The sequence below is a fragment of the Scyliorhinus torazame genome, chromosome 5 (genome assembly GCF_047496885.1).
Source record: "Scyliorhinus torazame isolate Kashiwa2021f chromosome 5, sScyTor2.1, whole genome shotgun sequence".
Classification (NCBI taxonomy): Eukaryota; Metazoa; Chordata; class Chondrichthyes; order Carcharhiniformes; family Scyliorhinidae; genus Scyliorhinus; species Scyliorhinus torazame.
Genome location: NC_092711.1, coordinates 173,115,150 through 173,138,188, shown reverse-complemented (window position 1 = coordinate 173,138,188; position 23,039 = coordinate 173,115,150). Strand labels below are relative to the sequence as shown.

Here is a 23,039-nt window from a genome sequence, read left to right as displayed (position 1 = left end):
AATGTACAGCACAGGAACAGGCCCTTCGGCCCTCCAAGCCCGTGCCGACCATGCTGCCCGACTAAACTACAATCTTCTACACTTCCTGGGTCCGTATCCCTCTATTCCCATCCTATTCATGTATTTGTCAAGATGCCCCTTAAATGTCACTATCGTCCCTGCTTCCACCACCTCCTCCAGGCACCCACTACCCTCTGCGTAAAAAACTTGCCTCGTACATCTACTCTAAACCTTGCCCCTCTCACCTTAAACCTATGCCCCCTAGTAATTGACCTCTCTACCCTGGGGAAAAGCCTCTGACTATCCACTCTGTCTATGCCCCTCATAATTTTGTATACCTCTATCAGGTCTCCCCTCAACCTCCTTCGTTCCAGTGAGAACAAACCGAGTTTATTCAACCGCTCCTCATAGCTAATGCCCTCCATACCAGGCAACATTCTGGTAAATCTCTTTTGCACCCTCTCTAAAGCCTCCACATCCTTCTGGTAGTGTGGCGACCAGAATTGAACACTATACTCCAAGTGTGGCCTAACTAAGGTTCTATACAGCTGCAACATGACTTGCCAATTCTTATACTCAATGCCCCGGCCAATGAAGGCAAGCATGCCGTATGCCTTCTTGACTACCTTCTCCACCTGTGTTGCCCCTTTCAATGAACTGTGGACCTGTACTCCTAGATCTCTTTGACTTTCAATACTCTTGAGGGTTCTACCATTCACTGTATATTCCCTACCTGCATTAGACCTTCCAAAATGCATTACCTCACATTTGTCCGGATTAAACTCCATCTGCCATCTCTCTGCCCAAGTCTCCAAACAATCTAAATCCTGCTGTATCCTCCGACAGTCCTCATCGCTATCCGCAATTCCACCAACCTTTGTGTCGTCTGCAAACTCACTAATCAGACCAGTTACATTTTCCTCCAAATCATTTATATATACTACAAAGAGCAAAGGTCCCAGCACTGATCCCTGTGGAACACCACTGGTCACAGCCCTCCAATTAGAAAAGCATCCTTCCATTGCTACTCTCTGCCTTCTATGGCCTAGCCAGTTCTGTATCCACCTTGCCAGCTCACCCCTGATCCCGTGTGACTTCACCTTTTGTACTAGTCTACCATGAGGGACCTTGTCAAAGGCCTTACTGAAGTCCATATAGACAACATCCACTGCCCTACCTGCATCAATCATCTTAGTGACCTCCACGAAAAACTCTATCAAGTTAGTGAGACACGACCTTCCCTTCACAAAACCGTGCTGCCTCTCACTAATACGTCCATTTGCTTCCAAATGGGAGTAGATCCTGTCTCGAAGAATTCTCTCCAGTAATTTCCCTACCACTGAAGTAAGGCTCACCGGCCTGTAGTTCCCGGGATTATCCTTGCTACCCTTCTTAAACAGAGGAACAACATTGGCTATTCTCCAGTCCTCTGGGACATCCCCTGAAGACAGTGAGGATCCAAAGATTTCTGTCAAGGCCTCAGCAATTTCCTCTCCAGCCTCCTTCAGTATTCTGGGGTAGATCCCATCAGGCCCTGGGGACTTATCTACCTTAATATTTTTTAAGACACCCAACACCTCATCTTTTTGGATCTCAATGTGACCCAGGCTATCTACACACCCTTCTCCAGACTCAACATCTACCAATTTCTTCTCTTTGGTGAATACTGATGCAAAGTATTCATTTAGTACCTCACCCATTTCCTCTGGCTCCACACATAGATTCCCTTGCCTATCCTTCAGTGGGCCAACCCTTTCCCTGGCTACCCTCTTGCTTTTTATGTATGTGTAAAAAGCCTTGGGATTTTCCTTAACCCTATTTGCCAATGACTTTTCGTGACCCCTTCTAGCCCTCCTGACTCCTGAATAATGCCCTTCCTGTTATCGGAATTTAGAAATCTGTCAGTCTCTGCTTTAAACACACTCAATGACTGAGTTTCCACAGCCCTCTGGGGTAGAGAATCCCAAAGATTCACAATGTGAATAGATCTGTAGATCAAACCATTGCCCTGTTCTATCCCCGTATCCCTGTCAGTTTATTTCCCTTAAAAGCCCATCCAATTTCCCTTTGGTCACATTCCAACATCTCTGCTTCTACCTGCATCGTAGGAAGTGGCTTCCAGGTATTCCCCACTTTCTTCAAATGCAAACGAGTCTCAGTGAGCACAGAAAGAGGCCATCCTGCCCATCATTCCCATGCTAGCTCTTTGAGTGAACTATCTAATTAGTCCCATCGCCCGGCCAGTTTCTTTTCTGACAGAATCTGTCCAGTTTCCTTTTGAAAGTTACAGTTGAATTTCCTTCCTGCACCTTTGTCAGGCAGTGAATCCCAACAACTCATTCTGTTTTAAATCTATTAATTTCACAATACGCTGTGTTTGGATTTTCACAGGGGATTTGAAATCGAGAGAAAGACATGGTTGTTGCACAAAATTAAGACCAGTCTTTATGAATGATCTTAGTGAGTGGGCAGAGTGTGAAATACCCAGATTTGTGATGCCAAGGTGCCAGTTTGGCAGTGCCAAGATGCACACGTTCCAGGGGCTGGACCAGGGGGGCCACCCTACCCTAACCCTCACCACTCATGGGCCTCCAATGGCCCGGGAACCCCTCAGGTACCGTGCCGCCTGACCCTTGTCTGTGAGGGCCAATACTAATCGGTGTTCATGTGACCAACTGGGGAGTCGCTTAAATCAAGGGAGGCCTTTAGATAGGGGGTCCTTCCAGTTAATGCGATGGAGATTGGCCTTAATTGTATCCAGATCTCGCCAATGGGAATAGACTGGTTAGGTTGGAAACCGATTGGTGCTTAGTGCGGTGCCCGATTTCCGACTTCTGCGATCTAACTGGCGCACTTGGATTTGCGCCTTGCGCATCGTGGCTGTTAGATCGTACCCTGATTCTCATTTGCTGTAAAAATGTAAAAGCTTCATTGCTGTGTATGTAAAGAATGTGCAATGAGGATAAATGTACTGGCAAGAAAAACCTTCAAACTGTGATTAGCCTCAATATTTGAAACTGAATAAAGGATTGTATAGAATCAGATAAAAGGATACTATAAAACAGTTCTATTGTATTCCTGTCTCCGATAATGAGAGAAGGCGGATGCAGTAATTGGGGATCCAATTAAATTAATCTAGTGGCCAAATTGACCAATTATCATGTTACAACAGGCACAACTCTGACGTGAGGTTATGGTCACTTTAGGGATAAAAGTAGAGGCTCTGAAGGTCTACCTTGCTGGCCAAGTACTGAAGACTCCCGAGGCCGAGTTCCAAGGAAATTACTGTCAAAGAAAGAGCCAGACTCCCGAGGCTGAATTCCACAAGAATTACTGTCAAAGAAGGAGCCAGAGAGGATTACGCTTCTGCAGACTGATCACACACAGAAAGTTCTAACGGTCAATATCTTCAAGTTGTTCAGTAAGCCTGTTTCATTTAATAAATTTATTTTTAAATTTACTATCCAGTGAATTCTGCCTTTGTCTTAATTGGTTAAAGTCTTGTCTGAACCAAAGTGAATTTATTAAGTGGTAAGTTGGGGGTGGCTGAAATAAATTAAGTTCCAGATAACAGAAATCTTCAATTAAAAAACTTGCATTCCTAGAGCACCTTTCATAACCACAGGACGTCCCAAAGTGCTTTACAGCTAATAAAATATTTCTGAAATGTAATCACTGTTTTAATGAAGGAAATTCAGCAGCCAATTTACCCACAGCAAGATCCCACACACAGCAATGTGACAATGAGCAAATGTTCTGTTTTTAATGATGTTGATTGAGGGATAAATGTTGACCAGGACACCGGGGATAACTCCCCTGCCCTTCTTCAAAATAGTGGCTGTGGGAACTTTTACATCCACCCGAGAGGGGCAGACAGGGCCTCGGTTTAGCATTTTAGGGGCTGGTTTAGCACAGGGCTAAATAGCTGGCTTTTAAAGCAGACCAAAGCAGGCCAGCAGCGCGGGTTCAATTCCCGTTGTCATGTAAGAGTACTCTTTAAGAAATGGGTGTTTAAGAAAAGGAAGCGGGTTTGGTGATAAACCTAGCCAAAAGTGAATTTGGAAAAGCCCAAATCACTTTCCTTGAGGGGTTTTCAATACCCTCGACACGAAGGGAAATTATGCGATTTCTTGGCATGAGTGGATTTGATCGAACATTTGTACAAAAGTTTTGTAGCGTGATTGCTCCACTGATGGACTTGCTTAAGAAACGTCAAAAATTTCAATGGACAGCGGAATTTCAAGAGGCATTTGACTGCCTGAAAGCTGTGATACCCAATGCTCCTGCGTTGGAGTATTGCAAGGGACTCTGTGATCAGATTGTATCTGACTTTAAAGAGAAATGCTGAGGTGTAGAGCAATGGATGGATCGTGCAGAGACCTTCTTGTTCAAAGAGACTGTCAATCGAGACGTATTTCAGTTGGAGAAAGAAGAATGAAAAACAACATGGGACTATATTATACCTGTTTGCGTGTGTTGTTTTTTGAAATGATAAAGTATATTTACTGTGTGCATTTCTTAAAGGATGGTGAAAAGGTGGAAAATGAAACCATCTTGAAGTTGATGGTTTATTTTTTTTTCTTGGGGGAGGGGGGAGGTGTCATGTGAGAATACCCTTTAAGAAATGGGTGTTTAAGAAATGTACCTTTAAGAAATGGAGCTGCTCATGTTACTGGAGTGATGTCAGAGTGTGGGGGGAGCTGAGCTATACTTCTGCTTTTTAGTTTCAGTTTGAGAAAGCTTGGGTGTGTCTGTGTTTTTCAGTGAGCTGAATCTGAAGTTAAAAATGAGCTGCACTGCTATGATCTCTGCCATCCAAAGACTATCTATGGATCATTTGGTGAACTCAGAATTGTAAAATGGTCTCAGTATTAAATGTAAACCTAATGTGTTCCTGTTTGAAAGTTTGTCAAGTCTTTTGGGTGTAGACAGCATACAGGTTACTTAGTGTTGTATTCTTTGGGGAGGGGTGTATTAGATTTACTGGTTGCTAAGATATTCACTGTTTGTTTTAAAAATGTTAACTTGAGTTCACAGAATAAACATTGTTTTGTTTTAAAAAAAACACTGGTCCATTTTCTGCTGTACCATACCTGTAGAGTGAGCCGTGTGCTCCCCATACCACAATCTATTAAATGTTGTGGGTCAGGTGAACTCCATGATACACTTTGGGATTCTCTAAACCATGGCCCGAAACACCGAAACAGCCTCCCCAAACAGGCGCCGGAATGTGGTGACGAGGGGCTTTTCACAGTAACTTCATTTGAAGTCTCACCCACTTTCTCTAAAATGCATCAATCTTAACTTGAAAAGGCCAAAAGTTCAAATATTTTTTACAGATAAATGTTTATCAATGAAACGGGACATGGTTAAAAAAACAGAAAATGACTTGAGATTCAAAGACAACCAGAGTAAAAGGATGTTCACAATGTTCTGGACCCAAGTGGTTTCTCTTTAATTCATCTGTAGCCTGTTCCCTGCCTTCTTTGTGGAACACCTCCGCTCAGTCCACATGCATGACCCTGACCTTCCACTTGCTGCCATTAGAATTCACCAACTTAGGGCAGCACGGTAGCGCAGTGGTTAGCACTGCAGCCTCACAGCACAGAGGTCCCAGGGTTCATCGCGGCTCTGGGTTACTGACCGTGTGGAGTTTGCACATTCACCCCGTGTTTGTGTGGGTTTCGCCCCCACAACCCAAAGATGCGCAGGGTAGGTGGATTGGCCACGTTAAATTGTCCCTAAATTGGAAAAAATGAATTGGGTACTCTAAATTAAAAAAAGAAACACAAGCTGGACGAACAGCCCCTCATCTTCCAATGAGGCACTTTACAGCCTTCTGGACTCAACATTGAGTTCAACAACTTCACGCCCTGAACTCTCTCCTCCATTTTGATTTGTTTTTTTGCCGAGTGCCAGTCTGCACCTTGTTTACCTGTTTTTTTTACTTCCAGACAGAGCTGTCCTTTATTCTGCCATTAACACTTACTCAAAAAATGCTTTATTTCTTTGTTTTTACATTTTTTTCAGAATTCCCAATTATTTTTTTCCAATTAAGGGGCAATTTAGCGTGGCCAATCCACCTACACTGCACATCTTTGGCTTGTGGGGGTGAGACCCACGCAGACACGGGGAGAATGTGCCAACTCCAGACGGACAGTAACCCGGGGCCGGGATCGAACCTGGGACCTCACCGCCATGGGCAGCAGAGCTAACCACTGTGTCACCATGCTGCCGCAATGCTTTGTTTCTTTACTGCAACCAGTACCTCGCCCTTTGTCTTTTGTTCCAGGACACTTTTGTCTATTAATCTCACCCATCCTCTAATCAATCCCTGACTTTCTCTTTTGTTCTACCTGACCCTCCCCCTTTCTCATCAGCATCAAACCCATCACATTTTTCCCTCTCTTTAGTTCTGAAGTAGAGTTACATTGGACGTGAAACATTATCTCTGTTTCTCTCTCCACAGATGCTGTCAGACCTGCTGCGTTTTTCCAGTTCTTTCTGAATTTATTTTCGATCTATGAGGACTGAGATTTGGAGAAAGTTCTTCAACCAGAGAGCGGTGAGTCTGTGGAACTTTCTACCACAGGAAGCAGTTATGGCCAAAGCATTGTATGTTTTCGAGAAGGAGTTAGATAGAGATCTTGGGGTTAAAGGATCAAAGGACACGGGGGGAGGGGGAACAGGTTACTGAGTTGGGTGATCAGCCATGATCAGAATGAATGGTAAAGAATGCTTGACGGGCCGAATGGCCTCCTCTTGCTCCTATTTTCCATGTTTCCATTTCAGTGGAAATTTTCACTCCTGTTCCGATCCCAGTTGACGTTATAACGGAACAGGAAGATCCCATAATGGAACCCTGGCTCAAAAGACTTTAACTTTTTTAAATTAAACAGAGTCACGGGGCTACTGATTAGTTTATCAATAAGAAAAAAATGAAACATAAAAATGGATTATAATACAATCCTCCTTTACACCTCCTTCCGCTTCACCAATACACACAAGTTTTAAGACTAACATGGATGACAAAATACATTTGAAGCCCCAATTGGCACAAAGTTAGTATTTCCGGATTTCTCCTTAGAATCCCCCCAGATGGTTGTCATTCGAAAGTTTCCAAACTTCACTCCCAAAATAATTTTTATAATATTCCCTTATAAGAATACCTTTACTTAGTGATCCACATTCCAAAATCCAATCCAACTTTTCCAAAGGGCCCTTTTGACTCCATTTTTAGCAGTACATCCGTGCCAGGATTTTGGATCAACCCATTTATGATTTCACTGCTTTCATTGACTTTCACTGTTACTCAAATTCTGATATCCAACCAATACTTTGCAATTTGTTCATAGACGGTATTAACACATTTTAACAGTGAGGATTATTTTTAGGAAACGTTTGTCTTGTATTTTCACTAACCAATTCCTTCTCAGCGTTGTCTGATTCTTGAACAGAATCCTGTTCTCTTTCCAGGTTTTCAGACCCAGCTATCCCTGAGTTTCCTCGGAATCTTCTTTCCTGCACATTACTCCAATGTACAGCTTTGCTTTTCTTATAGCAAAGCTGAGAGGTTTTTTCAAAGGTTTCAAAGCTTTCAAAGGTTTATACCAACAAAAAGGAAGGACGGTAAAAAGAGGGAAAATCGACCGTGGATATCTAAGGAAATAAGGGAGAGTATCAAATTGAAGGAAAAAACATACAAAGTAGCAAAGATCAGTGGGAGACTAGAGGACTGGGAAATCTTTAGGGGGCAACAGAAAGCTACTAAAAAAGCTATAAAGAAGAGTAAGATAGATTATGAGAGTAAACTTGCTCAGAATATAAAAACAGATAGTAAAAGTTTCTACAAATACATAAAACAAAAAAGAGTGGCTAAGGTAAATATTGGTCCTTTAGTGGATGATAAGGGAGATTTAATAATGGGAGATGAGGAAGTGGCTGAGGAACTGAACAGGTTTTTTGGGTCGGTCTTCACAGTGGAAGACACAAATAACATGCCAGTGACTGATGGAAATGAGGCTATGACAGGTGAGGACCTTGAGAGGATTGATATCACCAAGGAGGTAGTGATGGGCAAGCTAATGGGGCTAAAGGTAGACAAGTCTCCTGGCCCTGATGGAATGCATCCCAGAGTGCTAAAATAGATGGCTAGGGAAATTGCAAATGCACTAGTGATAATTTACCAAAATTCACTAGACTCTGGGGTGGTCCCGGCGGATTGGAAATTAGCAAACGTGACACCACTGTTTAAAAAAGGAGGTAAGCAGAAAGCGGGTAATTATAGGCCAGTGAGCTTAACTTCGGTAGTAGGGAAGATGCTGGAATCTATCATCAAGGAAGAAATAGCGAGGCATCTGGATGGAAATTGTCCCATTGGACAGATGCAGCATGGGTTCATAAAGGGCAGGTCGTGCCTAACTAATTTAGTGGAATTTTTTGAGGACATTAACAGTGCGGTAGATAAAGGGGAGCCAATGGATGTGGTATATCTGGATTTCCAGAAAGCCTTTGACAAGGTGCCACACAAAAGGTTGTTGCATAAGATAAAGATGCATGGCATTAAGGGGAAAGTAGTAGCATGGATAGAGGATTGGTTAATTAATAGAAAGCAAAGAGTGGGGATTAATGGGTGTTTCTCTGGTTGGCAATCAGTAGCTAGTGGTGTCCCTCAGGGATCAGTGTTGGGCCCACAACTGTTCACAATTTACATAGATGATTTGGAGTTGGGGACCAAGGGCAATGTGTCCAAGTTTGCAGACGACACGAAGATAAGTGGTAAAGCAAAAAGTGCAGAGGATACTGGAAGTCTGCAGAGGGATTTGGATAGGCTAAGTGAATGGGCTAGGGTCTGGCAGATGGAATACAATGTTGACAAATGTGAGGTTATCCATTTTGGTAGGAATAACAGCAAAAGGGATTATTATTTAAATGATAAAATATTAAAACATGCTGCTGTGCAGAGACCTGGGTGTGCTAGTGCATGAGTCGCAAAAAGTTGGTTTTCAGGTGCAACAGGTGATTAAGAAGGCAAATGGAATTTTGTCCTTCATTGCTAGAGGGATGGAGTTTAAGACTAGGGAGGTTCTGCTGCAATTGTATAAGGTGTTAGTGAGGCCACACCTGGAGTATTGTGTTCAGTTTTGGTCTCCTTACTTGAGAAAGGACGTACTGGCACTGGAGGGTGTGCAGAGGAGATTCACTAGGTTAATCCCAGAGCTGAAGGGGTTGGATTACGAGGTTGAGTAGACTGGGACTGTACTCGTTGGAATTTAGAAGGATGAGGGGGGATCTTATAGAAACATATAAGATTATGAAGGGAATAGATAGGATAGATGCGGGCAGGTTGTTTCCACTGGCGGGTGAAAGCAGAACTAGGGGGCATAGCCTCAAAATAAGGGGAAGTAGATTTAGGACTGAGTTTAGGAGGAACTTCTTCACCCAAAGGGTTGTGAATCTATGGAATTCCTTGCCCAGTGAAGCAGTAGAGGCTCCTTCATTAAATGTTTTTAAGATAAAGATAGATAGTTTTTTGAAGAATAAAGGGATTAAGGGTTATGGTGTTTGGGCCGGAAAGTGGAGCTGAGTCCACAAAAGGTCAGCCATGATCTCATTGAATGGTGGAGCAGGCTCAAAGGGGCCTGATGGCCTACTCCTGCTCCTAGTTCTTATGAGAGAGTTGGTTTCTCTCTCCAGCTTCTCTGAGCAGAGTTGGGAGCTGTTCACTGCTCTGTTACCTGATTCCAACTGCCTGCAACGACTGCTAGCTTTCATCTATAAACTAAAGAACAAAAGAATGCTGTTTGCTACTTTACAGGGCCTCTCTAGTTGTTAATCAATTATCTTTCCTTTATGCGGAGCTATCTAAACACAATAGTATCTCAGGATGAAGCTAACCCCCACGCAGACAGCCTTTAACATCTAACTACAGCTCCCTTCGAGGCACAAAACTATAACTTTTTTCTAATGTTTATCCATACAAAAATAAATCCCTTAAAACTACCTTTGGTTACCTAATACTCTCAGTCTCAAAGAGCATCAGCCCACTGGAAGCAAAGTTGTGAGACCGGCCAGTCCAGCAGAGAGAAACCCTCCGACCTTCCCACTTCACCAAATGTCAGAATGAACATGGTTCAGTCCTGGGTGTGATTAACAGCAGCAATAACAGTAGAGTCCAACTCCTGTCATCACTTGTGAATTCACTGGTGTGAAGAACTTTCTCCTAATCTCAGTCCTCAGTGGTTCACCCCGTATCCTCAAAATCCGCTGGTGTTTCAATAGATTGGATGACCGAGTGAATCCCTTCCCACAAACCCTTCCCACAGGGCTACTTCCTGGTGTGAGTGCACTGATGTTCCATCAGTACCAAAGAGCTTTCAAACCCATTCCCACAGTCAGAGCATTTAAAGGGTCTCTCATTGGTTTGGGTGACATTGTGTCTCAACGGGTTGGGTAAATGAGCGAATCCCTTCCCACACTCAGAGCAGGTTAATGGCCTCTCCCTGGTGTGAACTCGCTGGTGTCTCATCAATTGGATTGCAGTAGTGAATCCCTTCCCACACTCAGCAGGTAAATGGTCTCGCCCCAGTGTGAACTCGCTGGTGGATCAGCAGGTCGGGTGACTTAGTGAATGCTCTGTCTTACTTGCTCAATCCAGTTGCTCTTTTCCTTTTTATAAGTTTGTGGAAACTTTTGCTGTTGTTTTTTGATGCACGCTTTCTCTCGGACTCCAATTTCCAAGACATTTAATGATTTTGGAGAGGAAAGGGAGGTTGAAGATGGGGAGGCAGTTTGCACAGAGGGTGGGATCAAGGGCTGGTTCTTCATGGAGAGGGTGATGTTAGCAGTTTGCAGAGTGAGATAGGAAGTGAGGGAACAGTGAAAACAATCAGCTCACATGGGGAACATGTCTGCTCAGTAACTTAGTGAGGATACGGTCAAGGGAGCAGGAGGTGGGTCTCGTGGACAAGGTGAGCTCAGAGGGCAAGAGGAGAGATAGGAGAAAAACTAAAGAAAGGTGGGAGGTCAAGGCTCAGGGAAGGATGAAGTTTCGAGACAGTTTGAGCCGGTGGGTTAGTGGGAGGGAGGCAGCTGATCGATTGTCTCAGTCTCAGTGACAAAGAAGCACCACGAGCTCCTCACACCTGGGGGTGAAGATGGAGGAGACAGGAGAGGGACAGCACTTCAAACTTATGTTGGAGACATTAAAAAGACATGTCACACTACGTTTAACATAAAGCTGATTTATTTATCCTTTATCCAGAATATTAACCCCTAATTGAGCAGGAGTATATTAGCATCAGCAGAAACAGACCCAATGAACACAATTGCATCCTGGATGTTATCCACTGCAGAATCCAATCACAGTAATTACATGTGAACTTGCTGATGTATTAACAGGCTGGACAAACAATCAATCCCTTCCCACACACTGAGGAGGTGAACAGCCTCGCTCCAGCATCAGCACACTGGTGTGTAGTGAGTTGAGGTGATCGCCTGAACCCAGTCCCGTATGAGAGCACCTGAACGGTCGCTTGTCAGTGTGAACACGTGGATGGGATATCAGTTCTCCTGAACCTCTACAGCACTCCCTGGAGGTGAGCGTTCAAACAGGTTATCAGTGTGACTGCGCTGGTGTTTCCGCAGTTTGGATAAATGAGTGAATCCTTCCCCACACTCGGAGCAGGTGAACGGCTTCTCCGCAGTGTGACTGCGTTGGTGTTTCCGCAGGTTGGATAAACGAGTGAATCTTTTTGCACACTCGGAGCAGGTGAACGGCTTCTCCCCAGTGTGAACCCGCTGGTGCGTCAGCAGGTTGGATGAATGAGTAAATCCCATCCCACAGTCAGAGCAGAGGAACGGCCTCTCCCCGCTGTGAACTCTCTGGTGGTTCAGCAGGTTGTATGAATGAGTGAATCGCTTTCCACACTCAGAGCAGATAAATGGCCTCTCCCCGGTGTGAATTCGCTGATGTGTCACCAGAGTGGATGACTGAGTGAATCCCTGCCCACACACGGGACAGTTGAACTGCCTCTCCCCAGTGTGATTGCGCTGATGAGCTTGCAGTTCAGATGGGTATCTGAATACCTTCCCACAATCCCCACATTTATATGGCCTCTCTCCAGTGTGAATATGCTTGTGTTTCAACAGGCCAGAAAATCGCCTGTAGCCTTGTCCACACTCCGAGCACGTGTACGGTTTCTCCCCATTGTTAACGGTGCTTTTTCCTTCCATGTTCAAAATCTGATGATACTGACTTTACAATGAATTGGGCGACTCGGTCAGATCCTGATGTGAGGTTCAAGTTTCCCGACTGCAAATCCTCCCCTTCGAACACCCTGTCAAATTGATTTAAAACAGAAAAAAAGGGAGTGAGAGAGAACCCACAAAAACAGAAAGGCAGGTTGTGAAATTGAGCTGAATGAATCTGGTCATTTGTGGGGCCGGCACTAGGAAAAGTGACCACGAAAACTGGTGGATTGCTATAAAAACACAACTGGTTCACTAATGTCCTCAGGGAAGGGAAGCTGCCACCTGGTCTAGGCCGTGAGAAGACTCTGGGGAGGATAGAGGGAGGTGGAAGACATTTTTAAAATATAAATTTAGAGTACCCAATTCATTTTTTCCAATTAAGAGGCAATTTAGCATGGCCAATCCACCTACCCTGCACATTTTTGGGTGGTAGGGGCGAAACCCACGCAAACACGGGGAGAACGTGCAAACTCCACATGGACGGTGACCCAGAGCCGGAATTGAATCTGGAACCTCAGTGCCGTGAGGCAGCAATGCTAACCACTGCGCCACCGTGCTGCCCCAGGGAGGGGGAAGACTTGAGGGAGTGGATTTTATATATCTTAAACTCGACCAGAGCTTTTATGTTACATCCAAAACCCTTCACCTGGAGGTTATGTGAATGCTATCATCTACAAGTGTCCCTCCAAGTCAGAAAACTTCCCGAATTGTCTGACTCAGTACTGGATAAGCAGAAATGCCCTCCATTTAAACATTGGGAAGAGGAAAGCAATCATCTTCAGTTTCTGTTACAAACCCCACTCCCTAGTTATTCTCTCGATTGCAACTCTGAGGCTGAACCAGTCTGTTCATAATCTGGTTGTCAAATTTCATCCCAAATTGAGTTTCTGACTACACAGCACGAACATTGTCTATTTCCACCTCAGTAACATTGTCCCGATTTGCTGCTGCCTCATCCCATCAGCTGCTGAAATTCATTCATTCCTTTGTCACCTCAAACCTTAACTACTCTAATGTTCCCCTTGCCAGCCTCTCAGATTCAACTCCACATAAGGTCACACCAAACTCTGCTGCTTGTGTGCGTATTCACACTAATACCTGTTTATCCAGCACCTGGAGTGACCAACTCCAATGGAGAAACATAGAAAATAGAAGCAGGGGGAGGCCATTCGGCCCTTCGAACCTGCTCCACCCTTCATTATGATCATGGCTGATCATCAAGTTCAATACCCTGATCCCACCTCCCCCCCCCCCCCCCCCCCCCCCCCCACCCCACCCATATCCCTTCAGCCCCAAGAGCTCTATCTCATTCTTTTTTCAACATTTCACAACGTTTTGGCCTCAACTATTTTCTGTTGTAGCGAATTCCACAGATTCACCACTGCCTGGGTGAAGACATTTCTCATCTCAGTCCTAAAAGGTTTACCCCTTATCCTCAAATTATGAACCCTACTTCGGTCTCCCCCACCATCCGGAACATTCTGAATCTATCCTGTCTAATCCTGTTAGAATTTTCTGAGTTTCTATGAGATCCCCTCTCACTCTTCTAAACTCCAATTAATATAATCCTAACTGACTTATTCTCTACTCATATGAAAATCCCGCCATCCCAGGAATCGGCCTGGTAAACCTCCGCTGCTCTCCCTCCATAGCAAGAACATCCTTCCTCAGATAAGGATACCAAAACTGCACACAATACTCCAGGTGTGGGCTCACCAGTGCCCTATACAATTGCAGTAAAACATCTCTATTCCTACACTCGAATCCTCTCGCTATGAAGACCAACATACCATTTGCCTTCTTTACTGCTTGAATGCCTGCCACTGCCTTGCGAGGTGGGGTAGATGGTGGGAGGTCTTAATGACGAAACCTTTGACAGGTGGAAATGGGAAAAATCTCTTGAGACTGGACTGTGGAAGGATTGTGGAAACTGGAGCCATGAGCGTTTTAGGGGTGCCAAGTGGATACCATTTACATGGTGGAGGAGGCCAAAGAGTTGTCCAAAAACAAAAATATACTCTTGTAACATTCCAGATATAAATATTTGACTTACACTCTGCCTATTCTACCTGCCACCTGCCAACAGTGTGCACACAGCTCCATCGGACCTCATGCCGTTCCCAGACACTCCATGCTGGTCCCCAACATATAAACACTAAACCTCTGTCCAGCTCCACTCCCCTGAACCCTACCTCCCTAACCCTAACTACCTTTGCACAGTCAGAAGTCCCTCTCATCAAACTTCCTCCCCACTCACTCAGAAGCCCTTCAAACCCCCTCCCCTTCTCACTCAGAGGTTCCTCTCTTCAGAAGTGCTCCCCCACTCACTCCAACTGCCCCTGCGCGCTCACAATCTACTTTCCCCAATCTTTGTACCCCATTCCCTGTGGCTATTATTTAGATCCAAAACATTAACTGTTTCTCTCCACAGATGATGCCAGCCCTGCTGAGTTTATCCAGCATTTTGTGTTTTTATTTCACATTAGGGCAGCACAGTAGCACAAGTGGATAGCACTGTGGCTTCACAGCGCCAGGGTCCCAGGTTCGATTCCCTGCTGGGTCACTGTGCGGAGTCTGCACGTTCTCCCCGTGTCTGCATGGGTTTCCTCCGGTTTCCTCTGACAGTCCAAAGACATTCAGGTTAGGTGGATTGGCAATGATAAGTTGCCCTTAGTGACTAAAAAAGGTTAGGAGGGGTCATCGGGGTACGGGGACAGGGTGGAAGTGAGGGCTTAAGTGGGTCAGTGCAGACTCGATGGGCCGAATGGCCTCCTTCTGCACTGTATGTTCTATGTCCTATTACCAACATCTGCAGTATTTTGCTTTAATTTGAACCTTCTGGGCAACCAATAAAGGCAGTGAAAGGCCAATCTGGGCAGTGGAATGTTCTCCAGCTGGCTCTTTCCAGCTGTTTCGTTCTGAGGGTTGTCATCATCCGGGTTCGCTGGCCCCTGAAGCCCCGCCCACTCTTCCCGCAAATCCGCGCGTGCGCATTGCTGCCCACCGAAACAAGATGGCGTGCGCTAACTCGGGCCTGTTCCCGGGAACAAAGCCCTGCAGTAGAAAGTACGGGATCTGCAGGCTTCTTCCGGGTCTTGCAGCCTGAGCGAGTATTTTATAAAGCCTCTGCTCCCTCCCCACCCGGACTCGGTCTCCATTCCTCCCTCCGCCACACCGACTCTCACCTACCGAAAAATCTATCTACTTCATCCGCAGGGTTCCGAGCAAAGTGACACTGCGCATGCTGTCGATAAAGCCTCGCACTGCGCCTGCGCACAGGGCTCCAGTGGGCTGAATAGGGCACATTCACATACGCCGGGGATGCTGGGTAATAACAACACCATTGAAACCCCGAATCGGGAGTAGAAAATGTTACCTAATTGAATTAATTCTGCTATCTTCTATTTTCCAATGTAATTTAATTGGCTGCTCTCCTAAGAGAGTACATTGAGCTTTTAAAGGTTTCCCTCGGCTCCCCTCCACCGCAAAGTAATGAGTCTCGCTGCATTCAATATCAGAATAACTGGTTCCTCTCCTTATTCCTTGATACTGAATATTTTTTCAAAGCACCTCCCAAAGTCACCACCTCCACTACCTAGAAGGACAAGATGTGGAGATGCCGGTGTTGGACTGGGGTGAGCACAGTAAGAAGTCTCACAACACCAGGTTAAACACGTTTGTTTCAAATCACTAGCTTTTGGAGCACTGCTCCTTCCTCAGGTAGAAGGACAAGGGCGGGAAACACATTGGACTTGCAATTTAACTCCAAGCCACACACCAAGTTCCTTCCCTGTCGCTGGGTCAAAATCCTGGCACTCCATCCTAACAGTCTGTGCTTGTACCTTCACCACATACACTGCAGTGGTTCAAGAAGGTAGCTTGACAACATCTTCTCAAGGGCAATTAGGGATTGACAATTTAAAAAACTGGCCTGGCCAGAGATTCCCACACCCTGTGACAAAATAAAAATAATTCACTGCCTTAAAGAATGAGGCAGCATAGATGGAAGTTACTTGGCTATCATGTCTGTGCCAGGTCTATGGAAGATCTATCCAATTAATTCCACAACCTAGCTGTCACTGTCAAAACAATATATCTCGCTGTAGCAATGAAAATTATGGAAACGTTTTTTCAATTGGATACTTCTCAGACACACTCACCCCTGTGTATTAAGCAGAAATCAAGGGTTCACTGCTTAGTTGTTTTTTTAAATTTAAGAGTATCCGATTATTTTTGTCCAATTAAGGGGCAATTTAGCATGGCCAATCCACCTAACCTTCACATCTTTGGGTTGTGGGGATGAAACCCACGCAGACACGGGGAGAATGTCCAAACTCCACACAGGCAGTGACCCGGGGTCAGAATTGGTCCCGGGTCTTCAGCGCCGTGAGGCAGCAGTGCTAACCACTGTACCACCATGCCGCCTGTCTAGTTACTTAAGCATACAAAGTACTTGGTCGAGCTTAATTCAATAATTCTTCAAACCACACATACCATAGTGATATAATGAAGGGCCAAGTAAAGGGAGTGACAGAATAGATTAATTATGGAGTTACAAAGCACATACCATTCAAGTAGGGGCAGCATAAAGACAAGTGGTAGTTGTAGGGAATTCTATAATTACGGGATAGAAAGCATCCTTTGAAAGCAGGATTGAGAGCCCCACATGGTATGTTGCCTGACCGGTGCTAGGGTGAGGGACATCAATAACCAGCTTGAAGACTTCCGGGTGCGGCGATGACCAGCTAAGTCGCACGTTTCGGCAGCTCCCGGTGGAACGGACGTTTGGGCTCTTAATAAGAGCCCCAACGGCAATTTTAACGGCTAAAAGTACTGTGCGGTAAACCAGAAGTGAATCCCCCCTGGATACGGATGGAAAAAGGAGAGGAAAGTGGCCGGATTGCGGTGGATCCTCGAGAGCAGCGGCAAGGAAGGCAAGCAAAAACCAAGATGGCGTCGGAAGGTGGCAGTTTAATATGGGGCCCTGAACAACACGACTTTATGAAACGCTGCGTGGAAGAGCTTAAAAAGGAGATGAAGAAGGAGCTGTTGTTGATTCCCAAATTTCTTTCTCTGTCAGTCTGGCCTCAATAAAAGTTGAGATGGATTCGCACGTAAAAAGAAGTTATTTATTTAGCTTGCAAGCTTGATTCATTTCATAGAAATATAAGAGACATCCAGTTTCCTATATCCCAGAAAGCGAATGAACAAAGAAACAAAGGGATCTCTGCAAATCAATTCAAATGGTATCAAGTTTCACATACTCGACGCCCATAGGACAGCCTATATCCCTCCTGACCTGTTTGATCTATTCTGATTGGCTCACTTCCAATCCCTTTCTCTGGCCCCTATCAATGCAGCATCACTCTCATAGACACACCTCTTCCTGCTTTTTCCATGCGGTCTCAAATCCCTTTCTCCCTAACTGCCAGAATCAAAGTGGCTTATTTCTACATTACATTAACTAGTATCTCTAAAGTAACTATTTTATATCACATTCGTCATTCCCTCCTTTTATCATTCCATGATAACCAAACTATCCAATCCATAGCTACGGTTCCTCATCTAAAAGATCCGTCGCTGCATTTCCAATTCCTGTCTTAGCCCCCCTTCATCTGCCTCACCCTCATGGATTTTAACAGTTAAATTTTTTTTCGGTGATTGGAGCGGTGATCTGATCCAGTGCACCCCGCATTCTACCCATCACACATTTAAGGATGGCCAGGCCCACAAAGATGCAGCCGATAGCTACCACTAGATACATGGCCATATTTATCAACCAGTCCTTCCATCTTCCAAATCCCCAGTTACCCCAAGAGCCAGGATCCTGCATCCCGTCCAAGTGATCCCGTATGCGATCCATAAATTTAGTAATGTTAGCGGTCAAGTCCTGAACACCCATGATACACTTGCCCTGTACTATGGCGCATACGCCACCCTCACGGGCCAGAAGATAGTCAAGAGCATACCGGTTCTGCATTGCAAACAACCGTAGCTGAGACAACTCCTTGGTTATTGCCCCGAGGGCTCCCAAGGTTTACTACCCGGGTTTTCCTCAGTTTGGCCTTTAACTAACTTAAGTGTATCTCCCGGTAACCTACGTTCTAGCTGTACTTCCCTTCTCATACGCCCCGTCCTCTCTCTAGTCCCTTTCTCTTTCTCATAGCCTCTTCCTACACTCTTCTGACAGCCTGATTTTACCTTTATTGTACCACTCTTAACACATCCAAAATCAAATTTACATGTATTCCAAAAACAAGGCAATGTCCATATAATGTTCCCTTCCTATCGCCGGGACCGGTGCAACTGCTTCATGACTCCTGCATTCTCCTTAACTTTGATGACCTTCCATGAGTCGATACCATGTCCTCTTATATGGGGGCAGCGAAGAACATCACCTTTGCATAGGTGATGTATCCTTGTAGATTGGTTGGGGCTACACAGATACATAATATTCCCCTTTTCCATGTCCATCGCCAATAACACGCCAAGCGAAGTGAGGCCAAATATCAGACAGACGATGCGTAGCCACTCCATCATGCTCCACACCTGTAAAATAGCACTGGAGAAGGGAGGCAGGTTAGTATCCGACCTTTTACAGTAGTGGAGATGGACTCAATTTACAGTGATGTAGGTGGACCCAAGAACTTCGCCCCTCCACTTTAACTGCTGTGGGGGTGGTAAGGAGAACTTGGAAGGGCCCGTCCCATCGCGGCTCCGACCCCTTCCTAGTCCAATTTTTGACCATGACATAACTACCGGGCTGGACTGAAAGTGAGCTAGGTACTGGGACAATGGCTGGTGAGCCGCGCGGACTTGGCCATGGAGTTCCTTGAGCACTTGCGTAAGGGCTAGAACATAGGCGGTCATTTCTTCAGTCATCTAATGGAACTGAACCAGTCTGGGAACCTGCAGGCTCCAGGGAGTTCTAAGAGGCCTGCCATAAAGAATCTCGGCGGGAGAGAGCCGGGCCGGTCCCGCAGGTGTAACCCGCAGCTGGAAGAGGGCAACGGGGAGCAACTTAAGCCATGTCAGTCCCGTGTCTGCTCTTAATTTAGCCAATTTAGTTTTGAGGGTCTGATTGTGTCTCTCAACCACCCCGGCCGCCTGCGGTCTGTAAGCACAGTGTAACTGCTGGCGTATGCCCAACTGGGAGCAAAACTCCTTGTTAATTTGTCCAATAAAATGAGGCCCATTATCAGAACTTAACTGAGCTGGTATACCGTACCGGGGAATGATTTCCCTCATCAAGACTTTAACCACATTGGCAGCTTTATAATCGATAGTCGGATACGCCTCGACCCATCTGCTGAACACATCCACAATGACCAAAACATATTTGTAACATTGACACCTTTCCAACTCAATGTAATCCATTTGGAGCGTCTCAAAGGGACCACTGGGCAACGGGGTTTGCCCCTTCCCACAAGGGATCCCTTTTCCGGTGTTATATTGCTGACAAATCAAACACCGATTACTGATACTTTGGGCCAACCCCTGCATTTTAGGGTGCCACCAAGTGTCCAGCAACAAATCACTAGTCCCTCGAGCCCCACAATGAGTTGCAAAGTGTACACATTCAATGACCCATAAAGCCAGCACATCAGACATACAAGTCTGATGTGCAGGCGTGGTCCATAAAGAGGAAACAGAATCATATGTACAACCTAACCGTTTCCACATTTGTTTATCACTCTCAGGAGCGTCCTCCTGTAACCTTATGACGTCTTGGATGGTTGGCATTGACTTGTCAGAAGCAGACATATTTATAGTAGATCGTTTAGTCTGACTTAACATCTTAGGCACCATCACTTGCTGAATTTGCGCGGCTGTCCGCGATGCACAATCTGCTCGTTCATTACCAACGTCAACTGGGGTTGTACCATTCATATGGGCAGCGCATTTAATAACGGAAATCTGCGCGGGCATAAGGAGGGCCTGCAGTAGGTCATTAACTAAACCCCGGTGGGATATTTGACCACACATAATCATGTCAGGTTGTTCTGACGAAATGTCACTCAAATCGCCCCTTATTGTGGTAGTTTCCTGAATCAAGGCTAAACAGTCGTGGCCAGGTGCGTCTTCATGGACAGGGGACCACTAAGAAAACAGGCTGGATTGATAGTGGTACAGTATTTAAATGTCAGACGTGGATTGTTCAAAAGGTATATCTCATACCTATTCTGACGAGCTGCGGTAAGATGCTGAGTCTGCAGTTGCCTCAGTAGTGCGATGACCGAGTGGGAGCTATACACCGTAATATCCTGTTGGAGGGTGAGAGCATATAACGGCTATGCGATGGCATTGATTGAACGTAAATCCTGTACTAATCGGTACTGGTCTGGTTTGGCTGGTTTAGGCACAGCAAGTATGGGGGTGTTACATTCTGATTGGCAAGGGACCAAAATACCCTGTTTCAACAGCTCTTGAATTAATTTATCTATTGATGGAGCAGCTTGAGATTTCAGGGGGTATTGTCGAATGGAAGGTAGCTTTACATGATCCTTAATCATCACCTTAATAGGTGTAACATTTGTCTTTCCCACTTGTGATGGGTATTCCGCCCAGACCTGTGGATTGACATATTCCAACACATCATGTCCCCTGTGATGCTGCAGTCGAGTGTTAATCGTTTCAGGGACCTCAAAATATTTTATGGTAGTGCCGTCCGGCATGACTTGAAGTGCGTAGTCTGTTGGATCCGAATGATCCACTGCCCTCCTGACCATTCGCCCCATATCCCTGGCATGGTACTGGTCATGGACCTGACGTGTAATATGAGGGCTTACCGAAGCTGACTGTGGCCATAAATGTGGTGATATTGTAACAAAATCGGCTGTACCTTCTTTTCCCGTGACTGTGGCTGTAACCTTGACTGGCCATTCGGTCTCAAGTAATGGCCGATATTTGTCCTCCAACTCCCTGTTTCGTCCAGTTCTGTCATAGGCCAGGGTAACGTGATGCAGTGACTGTTCAACGTCTAACGTCCACCACTGGGGGGTGATAGAAATATAGCACTGTTGTCTCATCCTCCTCTTCGCTGATCCACCCACCCAAAGTCACTATATTGGAGCTCCTGCTGGTAAACTACCATTTCTGCCGCTTGTTGGGGTCGCAGATCATCCTTTTTCATTACATACTCAGTCTTAACCTTTGTAACTGAGCCTCCTTCTTGGCCTACACCCTCCTTCCAGTAAAATCTGACTGCCCTTGCCATCTGGGAAGGGCCGTTCTCTGTCCAATTCATGTTATTACATTTCACAGCAGTAACCACAGAAGATGGTAGGCAATGCATTAACATAGCACAGTATTGAGGGGAATTCTGACCATTTTGATACAGCAAATCGCCTGACTGCCCCCGGTAGATTTCATTAAAACGCTCCAGAAATTCCTCTGGCTCTTCAATCTTCCTAGGTTTTAGGTCTAAGATAACAGAAAGATTTATGGGCCTTTGAAATGTGCTATTCAACGCATTCAAGATCTGTGTCCTTCTTTTCTCTATTTGCTCTCTCTTTTTTTTTTAAACTTAAAAATGTTTGAAAATTCAAATTGAATTACTGCAACTTGCAAGCTTAGCTCTGATCTCAACTCAGAACTAAATTTACAATTTGCTTAACACAAACTTGTATAACATTTACAACTTAATTATTTCTTTATCTTAACAATTTTTCTTTTAACAAGTTTTTTTTTTCTTTTACATACACATAAGTATTAGCAAAATCAACTATCATCTCCAGATTGACACTTTTTAAAATGGTGTCCATGATCTTCTTTAAGTTTCTATTAATCTCCAGATAAAATGAGATAAACCTTATTTCAAGTAAGTAAAACTTAAGATTCTGGCAATTTCAATCAATTGCTTTCGAAAATAATAACTTTTATCAAAGAGGTGGAGAAACCCACTGATTTCCTTTAATTAATTCAAAACGTAACTTTGCTGGTGTTCACTGACTCAAAGGAAAGGTATCCGATTACACTACGGCTGCTGCTGTTATCTCAAAGCCTGAGTGAGAAGCACTGTCTGTTTTCAACTCCTCCTGCTGCTGTTAACCCTTTGAGAGACTTCTGCTTCAACCAATATGCAGCATTCCTCACAATCTCAACTAGACCTCGGAACTGCGTTTTTCCGCCAATACAGTCCAAGGAGACAATTTTAGCTTAATCAACTATATATTTAAAACACTCACATATAGAGTTGAACCATCTTCAGATTTAAAAACAGTTATACTGGACTGAACCTTCATTAATGAAGTCACATCAGCCTCTGAACCCTTATACTTGGAATTGAATCATCATTTGAGATGTCCCATCAACCCAAAACCCTAACCCAAGCCGAAACAACAATATGAAATCCCATCAATTAAATTGCTAATCCCCAGACTGACCTGTGATTTCGTCGAGGCGGTCTTTCTGTGCCAACCGCGAGTGACCAGACTAATCAGACGATAAGAAGAGGGGAACAATCAATGCGCGGTCGTTTTCCAGTTCTACATTGATGGCCCTTTGTTCCCCATCCTCCTGTTCATAATCAGTCTAATTCTGATTTCGCAGTTGGATCAGGATCGCCCTGAGAAATCCCGGTTTTCGGCACCAAATGTTGATTCCCAAATTTCTTTCTCTGTCAGTCTGGCCTCAATAAAAGTTGAGATGGATTCGCACGTAAAAAGAAGTTATTTATTTAGCTTGCAAGCTTGATTCATTTCATAGAAATATAAGAGACATCCAGTTTCCTATATCCCAGAAAGCAAATGAACAAAGAAACAAAGGGATCTCTGCAAATCAATTCA

General features: G+C 44.9%; 1 protein-coding gene and 1 long non-coding RNA gene across 2 annotated transcripts in view; one reads left to right on the top strand and one right to left on the bottom strand.

Moving 5' to 3' along the window:
- The window catches only part of LOC140418046 (uncharacterized), a 108,401-nt gene extending 92,885 nt beyond the window's left edge, over positions 1–15,516 (bottom strand). Inside the window, exons 1-3 of the mRNA XM_072501473.1 lie at positions 15,442–15,516; positions 11,566–12,338; positions 7,423–7,566 (exon numbers count right to left, since the gene is read on the bottom strand). Coding sequence (XP_072357574.1) covers positions 7,423–7,566; positions 11,566–12,234 — 813 coding nt within the window. The 5' untranslated portion in view covers positions 12,235–12,338; positions 15,442–15,516. The remainder of the gene's footprint in view (positions 1–7,422; positions 7,567–11,565; positions 12,339–15,441) is intronic.
- Positions 1,953–8,076, top strand: LOC140422370 (uncharacterized). Its single transcript, XR_011947417.1, has 3 exons — positions 1,953–3,421; positions 6,470–6,565; positions 7,477–8,076. It is a non-coding gene; the product is annotated as an uncharacterized lncRNA (long non-coding RNA).
- Positions 15,517–23,039: the final 7,523 nt, after the last annotated feature.